The sequence below is a fragment of the Corythoichthys intestinalis genome, chromosome 8 (assembly GCF_030265065.1).
Source record: "Corythoichthys intestinalis isolate RoL2023-P3 chromosome 8, ASM3026506v1, whole genome shotgun sequence".
Lineage (NCBI taxonomy): Eukaryota > Metazoa > Chordata > Actinopteri > Syngnathiformes > Syngnathidae > Corythoichthys > Corythoichthys intestinalis.
Window position 1 is genome coordinate 45,585,479 of NC_080402.1, and position 19,655 is coordinate 45,605,133.

General features: G+C 40.2%; 1 protein-coding gene across 2 annotated transcripts in view; it reads left to right on the plus strand.

Annotated features, from left to right (window-relative positions):
- The first annotated feature begins 224 nt into the window (after nt 1-224).
- ift27 (intraflagellar transport 27 homolog (Chlamydomonas)) overlaps nt 225-19,655 on the plus strand; it is a 37,135-nt gene continuing 17,704 nt past the window's right edge. For both annotated transcript variants that reach the window (XM_057842427.1, XM_057842428.1), the window contains exons 1-2: nt 225-392; nt 883-962. In XM_057842427.1, coding sequence (XP_057698410.1) covers nt 931-962 — 32 coding nt within the window. In that variant the 5' untranslated portion in view covers nt 225-392; nt 883-930. The remainder of the gene's footprint in view (nt 393-882; nt 963-19,655) is intronic.

The window sequence follows — 19,655 nt, forward strand, 5'->3', positions numbered from 1 at the left end:
GCAATTTGGCGCTCTCTGCTGGACGCAGAATAGTGTAACAAAACGTTTCACTACGCACAAATTCTAACGGTTGGCGATGATTAAAACTCATAAAGGTTGTATTTAAGTAAAATAAATCAAGAACAAGGAAGTGTGTTGGTGCCCTGAAGAGAGTGGCAAAGGACAAAACGAAACACAAAATGTAACCGATAACATAGTCCTACGCGCTTACGTAGAATTTGACGTAACCAATGAAGTGCTTCCGTTAGTGGTTGCTAGGCGACGTCTCGCGTTCTGTTGTTGCTGTGGATCTTGGAAGAAAAATATGATTAAAATGCATGATAAATAAGCGTATTCCCTTTATTCAGCCACTGTTGTCATGGTTAGGTTGAGGGCGAGGTGTCTTCTGGTCGGTACGTGACGTATAACCATTTTTAACTTGTATCGGTAGTTTGAGAGTTAGCAAAACAGAAACAAGCTAGCTACCGTGCTATTGGTTTGTCTAGTACCGGTATTTAATATCCATCTCAACTCACGTTAGTTATTTCTATTTATTATTATTTATTTTTAACGACACCAATATTTTTCAGCATATATTTTTACATAGTAAAATTGCACCGAAATAATGTACTTCCATCTTAACGCGATTATGTCGAATATGTTGAACACACAGCTATCCTCTTGTATTCATAGTGGGAGATGGATACAGAACATACACGTTTTATTGACTTCTACCATGTACTCAAACAAATATTTCTTCTGTTTGTCGCTTAAGTCACTGAAAATAGATAGTTAAGTAATACTTTTTGCACTTACAATTAATGTCTGTCCTTTCAGACATTTTGTGAGTTTGTTAATTTATTACTGCCTGTGTGTCTTTTATTTTGTCTGTGTACTGCACAGGAGATCCAGCAGTGGGTAAAAGTGCCCTTGCGCAGATGTTTCACAGTGATGGGACTCTCTTCCAGAAGAACTACAGCATGGTAAGAACATGTTAGGTTATCACTGGAATGGAATAAAATGAGTGTTAAGCAGGGCTGAAAGTGGATAGAATTTCTTGCCGGAACTCCATGACTCCATTTTTTTTTTTTTTATGGGGGGGGGGGGGGGGGGTTCAAACCTCCTAAAACCACTGAAATGCAAAAAATCAAGGGTTCAATCCCGGGCTCCAGCCTTCCTGTGTGGAGTATGCATGTTCTCCCCTTGCCTGCGTGAGTTTTCTCCGGATACTCCGGTTTCCCCCCACATCACAAAAACATGCATGGTAGGCTGATCGAACGCTCTAAATTGTCCCTACTTATGACTGTGTGCACGAATGGTTGTCCGTCTCCTTGTACCCTGCGATTGGCTGGCAACCGATTTAGGGTATACCCCGCATATTGCCCATAGATAGCTGAGATTGGCTCGAGCGCCCCCGTGACCCTCATGAAGATTAGCGGCTCAGAAAGTGAATAAATTAAAGGGTATGTAGCGGCAAAGGGGGTGTGAGACATCAATAGAACCGTTATGTGCCAAGATAACAAATATTGATAAAGTTAACAAAAAAATCAATCACATTAATGAGCAATTATCGAAAATAGATTGAAAATGACGAACATTCCCGAAAGTGTTCCGGAAACAGCCGAATGGGGCGGGGATGTCACGACAAGTGATTGACAGTCAAGGCGGAGCCAGGTGCCATTGTTTTTTAACGACGAGAGAGTAGCGTTGGGGTTTGTTTGACGAAAACATCACAAAAATGGTTCAAAACTGCTGTGCTATGTGGTGTACAAATAGTTATTTATCGGAATATAGTATCCATGAGTTCCCGAACGCGAAAAAAAAGCTGGACTACGCAGACAATGGGTAAAGTTCATCCGTGCAAAGAGGGCTAATTTTCTAGACACAGCCTCCGGCACGCTTTTCTGCGGTGCGCATTTTCCACCTGAAAGCTTCTCGAACTATGGACAAGTGAAATCGGATTTTGCTAAAAGATTGCTGCTCAAAGGAGATGCGGTGCCGACCATACACGCACAGCGACCTAAATGTCCCGAGATATCAAGAAAGAGGACGATGACTAGCAAAGGAGGCTAAGGCTAAGCAAAGGAGGGGAGCAGCCAAGCTCGAAATGGCCAGAGTGAGTACTCTTTTATAATTAAAAAATGTCACGTATTGGATACAGGACTGGACACATGTATACATTATCATTTGTAAAATATATAGAACAAATCCTCTGATCCCATTCATATATGTGTCTGTTGGCAGAGCGAAAAGCTATGATAGCGCAATAAATGATAATTATTCTATGCATTCCTTTATTTTGCAGTCACGGTGTATCAGTGTCACAAAAAGAAATGCAAAACAAATCATTGTTGTTTCCCACACGATCTGCTGCCGATGTTTCATCAGTGTCATTGCTCCCCTCAATGACCGTTTCATTACGCTGCATTGGCGTTCGTTTGGGCTCAAATTGGTAACGTAAAACACCGATTAAAGCTGTGTAACTCTCCTCGTCACCATTAGATGAACATTCGTTACGTCCTTCTACGTCGGATTCGTCGCTGAAACTAGAAACAAAATTGTCTGCCATCATCGCCGCCATTCAGTATTAAAGCACTAAGCCTTTTTCTTGTTGAAGAAACACCCCACACTGTCAATTCTGAATTCTCTTTTATTGACAACGAGGAGTGTTTCTTCATGAGGGAACCTGGAATCTGTGCAGGACGAACACAATGCATCGGCATAAACAGCTCAAAACACCCCTAATTCTCCCCTCACTAGAAGGAATTATATTGATGCAGACAGGCGCTGCCCCCCTAGTGGCCGGTGGCACTCTCTTCACTTGTCGTGACGTCACGCACACAATCTGCCAGATCTCGGGCGCTGGTCGTTTTAGCTTGACAATCGAGCCAAATTTCTCTCATTTTCTTGTGTGTAATTACACGAAGTGGCATGATATGAATACAAAAGGCATGCGTTTATGGATAAATGATGGAATATTAACATTTTCCCAGGGCATGACATACCCTTTAAAGGTTTCACAAATGCATTAAGCTACTGCATTAAACTGGAACAAAGCCTATATGAGAAACTGATTTCCATTCAAAATTGTATTTTTTCACTGATTTACAAAATTCCATCCAAAACTCCTTCTAATTTTTATTTTCCCTTCATTTCTTCAAATCTAAAAGCAAAACCTCAATTTTAACTATTCAATAACGTATGATGTACTTTAAAATGGAAGAAAATAGAAAATAATGTAAACATGGACTTTTTTAAATAATAGAGATAAAAGTCACATACATTAACAAAAAATAACTACAAATAACATACATTATGCACAGTGAAATGGAATATACTGTATTTTGAAGGCAAAGCAAACAGACTTTTTTTATTATAAGGAAGTACATAAGTGAACAAAAATAAGCCGAAGTGCACATTAACATGGAAGATTAAAATAAAATAAACCTCATCAATTCTTTCCTTTCTCTTAGACATCTGATCAATTTTCTGTTGCATTGCTCCTCTAATTCAACAAGCTTGTTTTTTCCCTCTTTGTTGTTCCAAAAAACGGAGAGTGCTTTGGCTGCAAACCGCCCCTCACAGGTTCCTCTTCCGCTCATCCCAGTCCCCTGTTTTGCACCGGACTCTTGGGGAGAAAGAACGTGCATTTGAACCAATCAGAGATAACTATCCATGCTCATCTCGCGTCAGTATGACTCGACAATTGAACGGACAGCGGAGTCCAGGTTTTTTTTTGTTGTTGTTGCCTGCATGTGCTTAGTGATGCGACTTGTCAGAGGCAGGGAGAGAGACGCTGGGAAGAACTACGTCGAATAAATAAATGAATATTAAATATCGGTGGAAATGGATGACGCTACACAAGCTCTTTATTAGGCTTGTTGTTAACACTTGTGTATGTAAATCTGACATTAGTAGATTGTTCTTATTGGAGATGCATGTGTGGCAGCGTGGCAGTTTTTTTTGTGTTTTTTTTAAACATTGGGTTTTGACAGTTGCCATCATATTTTCGGGATCAAAGTACCGAAGGCCAGAACGGCGTTCCGCCTGAAAAGTTCTTCCCGGCCCACTTTCACCCCTGGACTGTTAAGTGCACCATTCTATCTGTTTATTAAAACAAAAATTGAGTTACGAATTATGACTAAGTTTTGGATTCGCCACAGAATGGTTGAGACTTTACATTTATAATCAAATTATAGAAGTATTAGACACCAGTGAATTGTCGGTTTCCTCAAACCACTTGAGTTGGACTATTAAGGCTTTCAGTGTAATGATTCATATTAATGTACCTAACAAAGTTATATACAGTATTTTTTTAATGTAATAGCACTTTTTTCCCTCTAGAATGAAATTATCTGTTATTTTAAAAGTATGGCGTATGTAAGGGGTTAGGGACTATGTACAGTGAGGAAAATAAAGTATTTGAACACCCTGTGATTTTGCAAGTTTTCCCCCTTGGAAATGATGTTGCGGGTTTGAAATTTTCATGGTTGGAGACAATCTAAAAAAAAAAACAAATCACAATGTATGCTTATTATTTAACAATTTATTTGTATTATACTGCTGCAAATAAGTATTTGAACACCTGTCTATTAGCTAGAATTGTGAGCCTCAAAGACCTGTTAATCGCCTTTAAAAAGTCCACCTCCACTTCACTTATTCTCCTAAATAAATGGATTAGAGGTGGACTTTTTGAGTCTGATTTTTTTTACCTGATTGAGACTGTTAGCTGCATATCAATACCTGTCCACCTCATACACACGAAAGACCTGTCCAAAAACACTAGAGACAGAATTGCCAAGCAACTTGGTGATATAAGATCCACCGTTGGAGCAAAATGGAAGAAGCTAAACACAACTGTCAATCTCCCTCAGACTGGGGCTCCATGTAAGATCTACCTCTTAGGGTCTCAATGATCCTAAGAATGGTCAGGAATCAGCCAAAATTCTACGTCAGGAGCTGGTCAATGACCTGAAAGGATCTGGGACCACCATTTCCAAGGTTACTGTTGGTAATACACTAAGAAGTCGTGGTTCAAAATCATGCATGGCACGGAAGGTTCCCCTGCTGAAACCAGCACACGTCTAGGCCCGTTTTAAGTTTGCCAATGACCATTTGTATGATCCAGAGGAGTCATGGCAGAAAGTCATGTGGTCATATGAGATCAAAATGGAACTTTTTGGTCTTAATTCCACTCATTGTGTTTGGAAGAATGATGACTAACATCCCAAGAACACCATCCCTACTGAGAAGCATGGGGGTGGTAGCAACATGCTTTGCGGGTGTTTTTCTGCATATGTATATGTAACTAGACGACTACACTCTATTAAGGAGAGGATGCCCAGGGCCATGTATTGTGAGATTTTGGGGAATAACCTCCTTCCCTCAGTGCATTGAAAATGGGTCATGACTGGGTCTTCCGACATGACAATGGCTCGAAGCAGGCAGCCAGAATAACCAAAGAGTGACTTAGTAAAAACCATATCAAGGTTCTGAAGGGGCCTAACCAGTCTCAGACGTAAACCCAATACAAAAATCTTTGGAGGAAGCTTAAACTCTGTGTTTCTTAGTGACAGTCCAGAAACCTGATGGATCTAGAGAAGATCTGTGTGGAGGAGTTGTGTAAAATCCCTCCTGCACTCTCTGCAAACCTGGTGAAAAGTTACAGGAAACATTTGACCTCTGTAATTGTAAACATAGGCTACTGTACTAAATATTGACATTGATTTTCCCAGGTGTTCAAATACTTATTTGCTGCAGTATAATACAAATAAATTGTTAAAAAATCATACACTGTGATTTCTGGATTTTTTTAAGATTGTCTGTCACAGTGGACAAGCACCTACCACAAAAATTTAAAACCCGCCTATCATTTCTAAGAGAACGTGCAAAATCGCAGGGTGTTCAAATACATATTTTCCTCACTATAGGTATTGTAAACCTCTTTTTAAAATTTTGCATTACAAAAACAGGACAGCCATCAGCAGACTACCAACCTTGTGTCCAAAGGGACGTTGTGGTTGCAGGTTTTTGTAACCGATCTATTTCTACTGGAAAAAGCAGAACCTGACTACAATCAACTAAGTACTCTTGGAATTCAGCAGTGAGTAAAGGTGTTCTGTTGAACTTTTCAAATGACAACTTGCACCCATTACGACCTTTTATGGAATTGTTTGGGCCCTCCTGAATTAGATAAAGCATTCTATACTGATTGCATGCTATTATATTGTAAATTCCATGTTATTGTTGTTATTTGTGACCGAAATCATTCGGTGCTGAACCTGTATTTTGGTCAGGCACCTTGTTGTGCAGCTATACCTCCTCGGGATGATGTTTGGACTTCATTCGCAGCAATAATTGTTTTCTTTATATATCAAAGCTTGTCTGTATTTGTCATGAAGATATCAGACAGAATCATATCAGGCAAAAAAATGCATACAGGTTGAGCCATTCTCTATTATTCCTGTGTTTGTGCTCTATGTATCATTTACGTCCAGCACCTTGTTGGACTATAGGCTTTTGGGAAGATGTTGATTTTGTTTGGGCAATTATAATTTTTGTTTTATTATTTTAATTTGCACACTAATTATTGTATGATTATTTTCAGCTAGAGAAACACAAACTATGTTTAATCAGCTTGTTACAAACTGGAGACAGGGGCCATGTTTGTCCAAAGCTTGGTAAATTACTTAATTTCTGGTCTAGTCTGTTATGTTTCTTTCTGTGTGTTCAGTGCTGGTGTAAGTCACCAATTTTATGGTGATACAACATACTGTAGATTGTTTGGTCAACAATAAAATATTTAACGATATTACAAAGTCTGCCACATTGTGATTCGAATCAAGGGCCATCGATCGGCTTTATATGATCATTATAGTTTGAGTCAATTCAGGGTTTAAACAATTATTATAGGATATTATCAAACATTTTATTGGAGGCGTGTTCTAATTGATAATTTTTGCTATTTATCTTCATGTAAAGCCCAATGTACCTAATAATGTGTCCTCAATCAGCCTTGAAGGTTTTGCAAAGCTCGGATTACTGGGGTGTACAGCAGCATAATGAGTCCATGAATGCCCTTGCGGTTAATTCTAATCTTCATTGTTTCTGCTAATTTTCCACTAAGGCAAGCAAGCATGTCTTTAACCTTACCTTGACTTATTCACATAATTTATTTCAATGAACTTTTTCATGATGTGTGTGTCAATGTTCACTGATAATCATGAATGCAAATTTGTTGGGAATTTATGAGGCTGTATGGTTAATTGCTAGCATACATACTTAGGCTGAGGTTGTCCATCATTTCAGATGATGACAAACTATCTCTTATTTTTTGTGAGTCCTCTTCATCTGGCTGTGTAGTCCAATCCGAGATCCACGCTGCTTGCCAAAGGCAGAGCAGGTGAGGATATTGACCGGGAGTGTGGGTGTGGCACTGGCTTCATGTCTCTTTTGACGTTTCCTGGTCTGTCAGTCACTTCAGTCCTCCTCAAGCATACATACTACATATAGTGCCCTCCATAATTATTGGCACCCCTGGTTAAGATGTGTTTTTAGCTTCTAATATTTTTTCTTTAAATTCAAATAATATGGGACCTTAATGGAAAAAAGGAGAAAAATTCAACCTTCAATACAAGTGCATTTATTCAGTGGGGGAAAAAATCCCACATAAAGAAATAATTATTTGACATCAAATAATGTGTGTCACAATTATTAGCACCCCTGGTGTTAATACTTTGTACAACCCCCTTTTGCCAACAAAACAAGGTCTGGGGACTGAGATGGCCATGGGAGGAGCTTGATTTTGTGTCTGGTGAACCATTTCTGTGTAGATTTGGCCATATGTTTAGGGTCATTGTGTTGCTGAAAGACCCAGTGACGACCCATCTTCAGCTTTCGGGCAGAGGGCAACCGATTTTGATTTAAAATGTCCTGGTATTTCAAAGCATTCATGATGCCATGCACCCTAACAAGTTTCCCAGGGTCTTTGGAAGCGAAACAGCCCCACAGCATCACTGACCCACCCCCATACTTCACAGTGGGTATGAGGTGCTTTTCAGCATGCACATCTTTCGTGGCACGCCAGAACCACTTAAAGTGTTTGTTGAAGCCTGGGACCGTGTGCTTTGGTCAGATGAGACCAAGATTGAGCTTTTTGGCAACAAACACTCTAAGTGGATCTGGCGTGCCATGAAAGATGCCCATGCTGAAAAGCACCTCATACCCACTGTGAAGCATGGGGGTGGGACAGTGATGTTGTGGGGCTGTTTCGCTTCCAAAGAGTTTTGTCATTGGAATATATTTCAAAAAACATCACAAATGGGGTCCAGAAGCTTCAAAGATTGATCTAAATCATTTACTGTATGTTTTTTTATGTACTGTATATTTGCGCAAGTAACTCTTTTATGTATTGTGTTTGTGTGCTTGCGTGCTTAAGATAAAACATTTGCGGTAGGTATTTTGTGTGTTTAAATGTGTGTAAATCTTTAATATAGTCAATGTGTGGGGGGGTGTGCGCGCATTCAACTTTGTCTCGTGTGTTCGTGTACATTCAACTTTTGCTAAATCAGCAAGCTTGGAGGGGGGGTCATACTCAAAGGTGGTAGGGCAATGCATAATTAATACAGCAGGAAGCAGGTAATCCACTCGAACACGCATTTAACTTGTTTACACGCACACACAGACACACTAGGGATGTACTCACTTTTTTTTTTTTTTTTAAACTTTTTATAAGAAACATCATTGGCTCAACAGATGGCTCTGTGGCGACACGCACCTTTGTTGCTTGTTTGTTGCTTTTCAGAATGGAGTTCATTAAATTCCAGAGTATTAATTTTGCAGTAAGTTTAATTGTCACCCATGTACAGTGGCCTCCATAATTATTGGCACCCCTGGTTAAGATGTGGTTTTTTACCTTCTAATATATATATATATTTTAATGCAAATAATATGGGACCTTGTGGAAAAAAAGAGAAAAATCCAACCTTCAATACAAGTGCATTTATTCAGTGGGGGAAAAATCCCACATAAAGAAATAATTATTTGACATCAAATAATGAGTGTCACAATTATTAGCACCCCTGGTGTTAATACTTTGTACAACCCCCTTATGACAACAAAACAAGGTCTGGGGACAGTTGAAGCCTGGGACCGTGTGCTTTGGTCAGATGAGACCAAGATTGAGCTTTTTGGAACCAAACACTCTAAGTGGGTCTGGCGTGCCACGAAAGATGCGCATGCTGAAAAGCACCTCATACCCACTGTGAAGTATGGGGGTGGGTCAGTGATGCTGTGGGGCTGTTTCGCTTCCAAAGGCCCTGGGAACCTTGTTAGGGTGCATGGCATCATGAATGCTTTGAAATACCAGGACATTTTAAATCAAAATCTGTTGCCCTCTGCCCGTAAGCTGAAGATGGGTCGTCACTGGGTCTTTCAGCAAGACAATGACCCTAAACATATGGCCAAATCTACACAGAAATGGTTCACCAGACACAAAATCAAGCTCCTCCCAAGGCCATCTCAGTCCCAATTATGGAGGGCACTGTATCTCTTAAATCTATTTTGGCAAAGTTGGAGAATTTTCATAAGTATGAGTAAAGATACACGATAATATCGGTTACCGATAATAATAATAATTATCGGCCGACAATGGCCATTATGACATCACACAGATAATCCAGATGAAAAAAAATCCAACCGATAATGCAATCTGTTAATTATATGCTTGATTTAGCCTCCAAATGTGCGCAACTGAAGAATACAGCACCGCGGCCTCCTCAACCCCCTCCCCTCTCTGAAGCCCCTGAGGGAGGAGGGGTTGAGGAGGCGGAGTTACACAACAGAAGCAGTTTGAGATAATGGCAGCGGTCACTGGCGTGGCTGGATTTGTGTAAAAAAAAAAAAAAAAACGACGCTCTAGCCATCTGCAAAATATGCATTGCAGAAGTTTCACGAGGCGGAAAAAAAGCGTCCTCATTAAGCCCAAAGCGGGTGGTAAACTTCATCTAATGCAAAACACCGGCACGAAACCTATAGTCGACAAGTAGCCATCTTCCGACGGAGCTCGCCGCTCTGGCCAGTCCTTGCAGGCCACCGGGCGGGTTTCTCGAGCGTTCCCCCATGCCGTGCGCCTGCGTCTGGAGCAGAGCCAGGCCCTGAATATGCCGCGGCAAGCCGGACGGGGCAGGCGAATATCCATTACGAACGTAGCTGCCGCCGCCAGTCCGGTTCCACTCATCGAGCCAGACAGAGGCCTGGCGCGGGTGCCAATTTGGCGGCCGGACGGACTGAAGGGCACAGGCGGAAGGAGATTTATTTTTTACACAAGGATAAATTCATCCACACGGCTGTTATTTTCGGCTTAACAAAACTCAGGCACACGCACGGCGATGCGAGCTACAACTTCAGCCTAATAATACTGCCGTGTATCAGCTGAGCTGCCGTAAAGCAAGTGTCGTGAGTGCCGCATATGTAAACAAAGCGCTGTACAATGGATACATGACATCGCCCTCTTATGAGTTAATCATTTTCACATTGTGCAACAAGGCATATAACATTAACAATCACTTTTCAAATTATTTAACTTATTTGTCTGCTCAGTTACAGTCACAGTAGATAATCAAAACTTATTGGCACTCATTAACACTTCTCAATTTAAAAATTGCTTTCAAATAATGTTTTGAACCATACCTATTCTTGAATAAAAAACATTTCTGACAAACACATTTTTTTAGGATTAAGCATAATAATTTATTGCTTAAAATAAGGCTGTTAAGCTTATTTTCAGCTATCTATGTTTCTTCCAAGAAATCTGAGTGAAATACACTTGAAGCGCTGGCAGATAATTTCACTTATTTCCAATAGATTCACACTTAATATCGACTAGTTTTAAGGAGGTGTGTTTTTGCAGTGTAGTAATGTTATATATGTTAGGAATGGCTTACTTTCAAAGGCATTTTTGTGCAACTTAGGTATTTACTCTGTAAGTAATTGTTGCCAAAAGTTTACCATTACACAATGTCATACAATCTGTCATTATTTAGATGTTGAATTTACTACTTGTTCACATTTGATGTTGAAAAAAGAGCAATAAATTATATTTTTCCACAGTAATATTTTCTCTTGTGTATACTTTAAAATTTTACATAAATCTTTTCATAGAATTATCGGCTTGACATTATCGGTTATCGGTTGGAATGAGGAGGAAATTATCGGTTATCGGTTGAAAAATGCATTATCGTGCATCACTAAGTATGAGTATGTTAATGACATGCACAACCTTCTAATTTTTGAAGCAAAATTGATTTACTCGTGACTTTTGTGTTATGTTTAACAATTTCAGTGTGTGACGATCTGCACCTACCAAAAGTGTAATGACCTGTTCAACTGTAGTTTGATTTTACAGTAGCGCTAGCAACTCTCTTCCAAGCTCTTCAGATCAAGGAGTTATTCAAAAATGGTACTTCCAGGTTTTCAAACAGATAACTGCAGCCTCTGGTCCCTGCTCATTACATCAAGCAGCCTTCACTTTTGGTCATCCCTACCTGCTATTTACAATTTTCCTCACCATATTTGCTTCCTGTTTATTGTCACCAGAGCTTGCAACTGTTTCCATCCTGAGCCTAATCCCAAACCCAACCATAACCTCTACTTCTTAACCTACATACTCCTCAGAACAAAACTGGCTACATATTCATAAGCAAAATTCCTTCTCAATCACACACTCAAAAAAGTGAATTGTACCTGTCCCCCAATTTCAACCATACATTGTAACAGGTAGAGTCAATCATGTTACTGCAGAAATACCTCAAAGGCGTACTGTCCATACCCCATCTAACTTGTCAAGATTTCCCCTACCTGACCCTCAGACTTTGAGACTTTTTTAAGCCACATATGTTCAACACTAATCTCATTACACTCTGCTCATCTCCCAATAACCTTCTTTCTCTGGACACTCCCAATGCAAAAAACATCATCACATGCTATTCATACCATCACTTACTATACTCCACTGCATAGAGAAAACCAGAAAAACACAAAACGCACAAAAAAGCACATTAGTCGAACTGCACCGCTGCAATATTTCAAGGAATATACTCATAACACAATAGGCAAGGCAAGGCAAGGCAAATTTATTTATATAGCACAATTCAACACAAGGCAATTCAAAGTGCTTTACATAACATGAAGATCATAAAAATCACATTTAAATCAACACAACGTAGAAACGAAGACAAAAGATCGCATTTAATCACAGAATAAAAATAAATAAATAAAATAAAAATAAAACAAAAACTACTACTAATAATAATAACTGAAATCAGCAATGGAGAAAAAAAAAGAGGAATAGAAAGCAGGTAGATTGAAATATATAGACAGTTATAGATATGCAGTGCTAAACAAAAGCGTTTTTAGCCCTGATTTAAAAGAGCTAACAGTTTGAGCATACTTCAGACGTTCGGGTAACTTGTTCCAGAGGTGAGGAGCATAATAACTAAATGCTGCCTCACCCTGCTTGGTTCTTGTTCTTGGAACATGCAGAAGACCGGTTCCAGACGACCTTAGGGGTCTAGATGTCTCATAGGACTCTAACAAGTCAAGCATGTATTTTGGTCCAAGGCCATTAAGTGTTTTGTAGACGAGCAGTAGTATTTTATAGTCTATCCTTTGACTTACTGGAAGCCAGTGTAGCGATTTCAAAACTGGTGTAATGTGGTCCAGCTTCCTTGTATTTGTGAGGACTCTGGCTGCAGCATTCTGTACCAGCTGCAACTTCCTGACTGATTTTTTATCAAGACCTGTAAATATACCGTTGCAATAGTCCAATCTGCTGAAAATGAATGCATGCATAAGTTTTTCCATGTCTTGTTGAGTCAGAAGCCCCTTAATTCTGGTTATATTTTTTAGGTGGTAATAAGCGGATTTAGTGACGGACTTTAAATGGCTATCAAACTTTAGGTCTGAGTCAATAATTACGCCAAGGTTTCTGACTTGATTTGTAGCTGTAAGTGACATTGTGCTAAGTTGGCTGCTTATCTTTGACCTTTCCTTTTTTGGCCCAAAAATGATCACCTCTGTCTTCTGCACATTTAACTGGAGAAAATTCTGGCACATCCATTCATTGATTTGATGAATGCATTTGCTCAGGGTGACTAAGGGACTATAATCATGTGGGGACACAGAAATGTACAGTTGTGTGTCATCTGCATAGGCGTGATAGGAGATGTCATACTGTTGACATACATGTCTGAGCTAACGGAAGCATATAGATGTTAAATAAGAGTGGTCCAAGAATTGACCCTTGAGGGACTCCACACGTGAATTTGGTTCGTTCTGACTGATGGTTTCCGATTGACACAAAGAAATCCCCATCATGTAAATAGGATGTGAACCACTGAAGAATAGTGTCAGTAAGCCCTACCCACTGTTCCAATCTGCTGAGTAGTATGTTGTGATCAACCGTGTCAAATGCGGCGCTGAGATCCAATAGTAGCACAACAGATGATTTGCCTGCATCGGTATTCCGACGAATATCATTTAGGACTTTGATAAGCACAGTCTCGGTGCTGTGTTGTGGTCGAAATCCAGACTGAAATGAGTTAAAAAGATTGTTTTGCATCATATAATTCTGGATCTGTTCGAACACAACCCTTTCGATAATTTTCCCCAGGAATGTCAGATTTGATATTGGCCTGTAATTACTAATGGTTGAGGCATCCAGATTAGGTTTTTTTAGGAGAGGTTTTATTACTGCAGTTTTTAAAGTCTGAGGAAACTCTCCTGTTTGGAGAGAAGTATTTATAATCTGAAGTATGTCTGGGGCTATGCAATGAAAAACAGTTTTGAAAAAGTTTGAAGGAAGGATGTCAAGGCAGCATGTTGTGGGCTTTAATTTCGACACAATTTCTGTTAAAGTGGCATAGTCCAAGAGGCTAAACTGTCTAAGATTGACGTGGGGGACATTTTGGGAGGCATTTAGTGTAACATTTGTTAATCTGGAGTTGCACACAGTCTGTCTAGTCTTTAGTACTTTGTGTGTAAAGAATGCTGCGAAATTATTACAGGACACCTCAGATGCCAATTCCTGAGGTATTGATGCTTGTGGGTTTGTCAGTTTGTCAACAACAGAAAATAGTGTGCGGGTATTGTTAGTGTTTCTACCAATGATCTCTGAAAAATATGACTGTCTAGCATTTTTCAGTTCCTGGTTGTATTTGCGAAGACTGTCTTTGTAGATATCATAAAAAACTAGGAGTTTGTTTTTTCGCCATCTGCGTTCTGCTCGTCTATAAACTTGCTTTTGTTTTATAGCTAGTATGGCATTTCTCCAGGGTGACCTCTTCTTTCTTGACAAGGATTTTGTCTTAATCGGGGCAATAGTGTCAATTACAGTCATCACACTGGAACTGAAACTATTTACAAGTTCTTCCACTGGAGCTATTGTAGGGGTTAATGGTGAGGCATAGGCCTGTGTGAATAACGCACAAGTGTTATCACTTATGTAACGCTTCCTAATCACCTCTGTTTCCCTTTTCAGAGGATGGACAGGGGTGGTCATTTTAAACATAATGCAGTAGTGATCAGACAGAGCAACATCATTCACTGTGACCTCAGAGATGTTAAGACCTTTGGATATGATTAAATCCAGTATGTGCCCTTTGTTATGTGTTGGAACTGTGACATGCTGAGATAAACCAAATGTATCCAAAATATTTAAAAGCTCTATAGCACATCCTTCTTCAGGATTATCAACATGAATGTTAAAGTCACCCACTAGAACAACACAATCAAAGTCCATGCAGACAAAAGACAGCATTTTGGTAAACTCATCAAAAAACATTGTGTTATACTTTGGTGGTCTGTAAAGTGTTACCAAGGCAGCTCTGCAAGGGCTTTTTAGCTGAATGACAATATATTCAAAGGAATCAAATTGACCACATGAAATATTTGTGCATTGGAAACTGTCCCTGATCAGACTGGCAACCCCACCTCCTTTCTTATGGGTTCTTGGCGCACTAAAGAAATTGAAGTTTGTGAGGGTTGCCTCAATCAGAACTGTCGAGCTCTTATCTTTATCCAACCAAGTTTCTGTTAGGAACATCATGTCAAGGTTATGTTTGCTGATAAAATCATTAATTAAGAAAGATTTGCCAGCTAAAGATCTTATATTTAGCAGAGCCAATTGGAGATGCCAGACTGGATTCACTGGTGAGTTTTGGGAATGACATACTATGCTTAACAGGTTGGCAGAGTTGATTGAACGTTTTTTATTTCTCACCAATCTAGCCCTTTTTGTGTTGTTTATCACCACTGGGATTGTTGAGCATACAGACTGTACTCCATAGGGCCCCGGCTTTTGCTGGGGCAGAACAGTCTTTGTAATGTTGTCACAGCCTGGACCCGGTGCATATCATATTAGTGTCGCAAACATGGCTTCCTCCATAGAAGGATAATACCGTGTAGTTCCAGAGTTGTAGTGCTTTGGCTTTGCCCCGAGAGAATTCCAATGGAGGCTGGTTGGTTTGTTGCCATCTTCCCCTGGCACCTGTCGGGTGTGACAGGTACAGGGTGGAAGCGAAGACATGAACTTGAGGAGCTCAAGAGACTGGTTAACCTTGCTATTTAGATCCATGGAGTCCAGACCAGGTTGACTCATTATTCCATCCAAACTAAGTCGTCGGCGGGGTGGCTTCCGGGACTGTGGGGATTTAGGCCTTGATGAGGCCTTAGCCTGACTGAGTCGGCGGAGTGGTGGCGTCTTGGAGTGTGAGGATTTGGTGCTGGATGGGGCCTTATCCTGGAGTCGGCGGCGTAGTGGCGTCTTGGAGTGTGAGGATTTGGGGCTGGATGGGGCCTTATCCTGGAGTCGGCGGCGTGTTGGCGTCTTGGAGTGTGAGGATTTGGGGCTGGATGGGGCTTTAGCTTGGAGTCGGCGGCGTGTTGGCGTCTTGGAGTGTGAGGATTTGAGGCTGGATGGGGCCTCGTCAGCAGAGGATTGCACGGTCAGGTGGTTCTCCTCCTGTTGAGCTGATGGAGCCGCTTCTTGGGTCTCGTCTGAAGGAGGTCGATCACCTGCTACCAGGGTCTCCTCCCGTTGAGGCAGTGGAGCCTCAGCAGAGGGTTGGTCACAGCCTGGCAGGGCTGGCTTAGTCACTTCTCCTTCAGCGATTGTAGGCTCCATTTTTGGAGGAGACGATCCTGCGTGCTCACCAGCCTCAATGTTTATCAGATGTTTTGGGACAGCTTGCCTCCTTTCCTCGAGATAAGCAGACTGTCTGTGCCTCAAGAGATAAAACATGCTGCTGCTTAGTAACCGCACTCCTGACTTATTTAGGTGAAGGCCATCGTTTTTAAAGAGATGCCTGCGCCCTGAAAATATGTTGAAATTGTCAATGAAGTACATCGATTGTCCAGCACATGTAGCTTTGAGCCATTTGTTGAGCATCATCACTCTGCTGAAATTTTCATCCCCCAGCCTGGGCACGGGTATGGGTCCACTGAAAAACACCTCAGTATTTCAAGTACTGACTTTGTTTATCAGTTCAGTGAAGTCTTGCTTTAAAAGCTCTGATTTTTGCTTCGCAATATCGAGTGCTCCTGTGTGTATTATCAGAGTAGTGGCTGTTGGATGCTGAGCAGCAATGCTCAGGATACTAGCTGTGATATCAGACACAGTTGCTTTATTAAAACAACATACTTTGGTATTGTTGCTACAAAAGTGTTTTATCCCAATAGTAAAACAATACAACACTTCCATCTGCATGACTCACTATATTTATATATCTATATATATCTATCTATCTATATATATATATATATATATATATATATATGTATACAGTGCCTTGCAAAAGTATTCGCCCCCCTTGAATCTTGCAACCTTTCGCCACATTTCAGGCTTCAAACATAAAGATATGAAATGTAATTTTTTTGTCAAGAATCAATAACAAGTGGGACACAATCGTGAAGTGGAACAACATTTATTGGATAATTTAAACTTTTTTAACAAATAAAAAACTGAAAAGTGGGGCGTGCAATATTATTCGGCCCCTTTACTTTCAGTGCAGCAAACTCACTCCAGAAGTTCAGTGAGGATCTCTGAATGATCCAATGTTGTCCTAAATGACCGATGATGATAAATAGAATCCACCTGTGTGTAATCAAGTCTCAAGTGTTTTGCAGCTGTTTTGCAAGGAAGGATGGGCAAGAATGTCAGTCTCTCGATGTGCAAAACTGATAGAAACATACCCAAGCGACTTGCAGCTGTAATTGGAGCAAAAGGTGGCGCTACAAAGTATTAACGCAAGGGGGCCGAATAATATTGCACGCCCCACTTTTCAGTTTTTTATTTGTTAAAAAAGTTTAAATTATCCAATAAATTTTGTTCCACTTCACGATTGTGTCCCACTTGTTGTTGATTCTTGACAAAAAATTAAAATTTTATATCTTTATGTTTGAAGCCTGAAATGTGGCGAAAGGTTGCAAGGTTCAAGGGGGCTGAATACTTTTGCAAGGCACTGTATGTATGTATGTATGTATATATATATTATTATTAATAATAAGCAAAAGAGCAATAATGATGAAAAAAAAATCATTAAACAATTGAGTAATAAAAATGACCTGAATTTATAATCAGAATACACTTCTCTGCGCACACGTGTGCATTAAATCCCGTTGGAGTGTAAAGTGAGTGAATATTTCATTTTTGTTTAATTGTGAAATAGCAAAACTTGGTATTATTTTCAAGAAGATTCGAATTGTCAGACAGCAGTTGACGCATTGCCTTAGAGCTTCTGCAGTACAACACACCACTGATGGCCTTACCACGGGTATGATGACTATTTATACAGCTTTCAGTTGGAGGGTCTCCTGTGGAACAATTGAAAGAGCATGTGATCTAATAAGTGAAGGCTTAATAGTTCAAATCCTGACTCCAACTGTCCTTTGTCAACGTGTCCTTGGGCAAGACACAACTTAGCATGTCACCAGCGACCCATTGGTTTATTAATCATTGTTGAATGTGAGCTTTCCCTGTAAAGCGAGCTGTGACTTCCTCTGCTAAAGTTGCTATATTACTCGACTTTGCTTGCTTGAGCTTTAATGCCAGCTTAACCGCTACATTTGAAAAATAACACAAGCACCTAATATCAAAACCTAAAGCCACAAACCCAAGACTGCACCTAACCAACCTCAACCTCTAACCCTTATAAAGTAAAAATGTCTTCCCTCTGCTTCTGGGATATCAAAAGTGACCACTAGCTTCATTAATCCCCTCCCTCGTGTTCCATGACGCTTCGCTATGGAGGCCAGCGAGGGCTGGCAAACATTCCGCTCACGTCGTCCTCCTTGTTGAAAATGTCAGACAGGCCGTTAGTGATATTCCCTGTGTATTTGCTGGTAAAGGGGCCTTCATTGGCATTCTTGAAAGAGGCCTCTGCGCATCGTGGTGGCTCATTAGAGCGACACTGCAGTGTGTGTGTGTATGTCTGTTGAACTGTATGACTGGGATTCCTGCATTCCTTTTTCAAACAAAAAGTTTAAAAAATGATGACGGAAACCTCACAAGTTTTTTTTATGTCAGGCCACTAGAGTTTCTACAATTTCCTGTGAACATGAAATCTTTTCAGATTTCTCTCGTCCTCCTTAAAGCCGGCTGCTAATATTTGTAAATATTCCAAATAAAACATTTTCAAACAAATACTTTTACTTTGCAAAACAATGATCTGTATTTGTTTGTATTTTTAACCTGTTAACTGCAGCTGTCCCAATCACATATTTTAGCACCCGAGTCTGAGTCAACAGATTTTGAGAATCTGCTGATATCGACTCCCAATCCGAAAATGAAAAAAAAAAAGTTTTATTTTTTTGTTTTTATTTGAACAAAAGTTCCAAACATGTTACAGTACAGTACTTTTTACGGTACTTCCTCTTCCGCTTTTACTGGGAGTGTTGCAGAGTATAAAATGTATATATTTTGTGTCTTTAGGCAATGTATTTTTGGACTATTTTGCTACTTTATAGCCCTCAAAAAAGTAAAAGAAAGTACAGTGCCTTGCAAAAGTATTCGGCCCCCTTGAATCTTGCAACGTTTCGCCACATTTCAGGCTTCAAACATAAAGATATGAAATTTAATTTTTTTGTCAAGAATCAACAACAAGTGGGACACAATCGTGAAGTGGAACAACATTTATTGGATAATTTAAACCTTTTTAACAAATAAAAAACTGAAAAGTGGGGCGTGCAATATTATTCGGCCCCTTTACTTTCAGTGCAGCAAACTCACTCCAGAAGTTCAGTGAGGATCTCTGAATGATCCAATGTTGTCCTAAATGACCGATGATGATAAATAGAATCCACCTGTGTGTAATCAAGTCTCCGTATAAATGTACCTGCTCTGTGATAGTCTCAGGGTTCTGTTTAAAGTGCAGAGAGCATCGTGAAAACCAAGGAACACACCAGGCAGGTCCGAGATACTGTTGTGGAGAAGTTTAAAGCCGGATTTGGATACAAAAAGATTTCCCAAGCTTTAAACATCTCAAGGAGCACTGTGCAAGCCATCATATTGAAATGGAAGGAGCATCAGACCACTGCAAATCTACCAAGACCCGGCCGTCCTTCCAAACTTTCTTCTCAAACAAGGAGAAAACTGATCAGAGATGCAGCCAAGAGGCCCATGA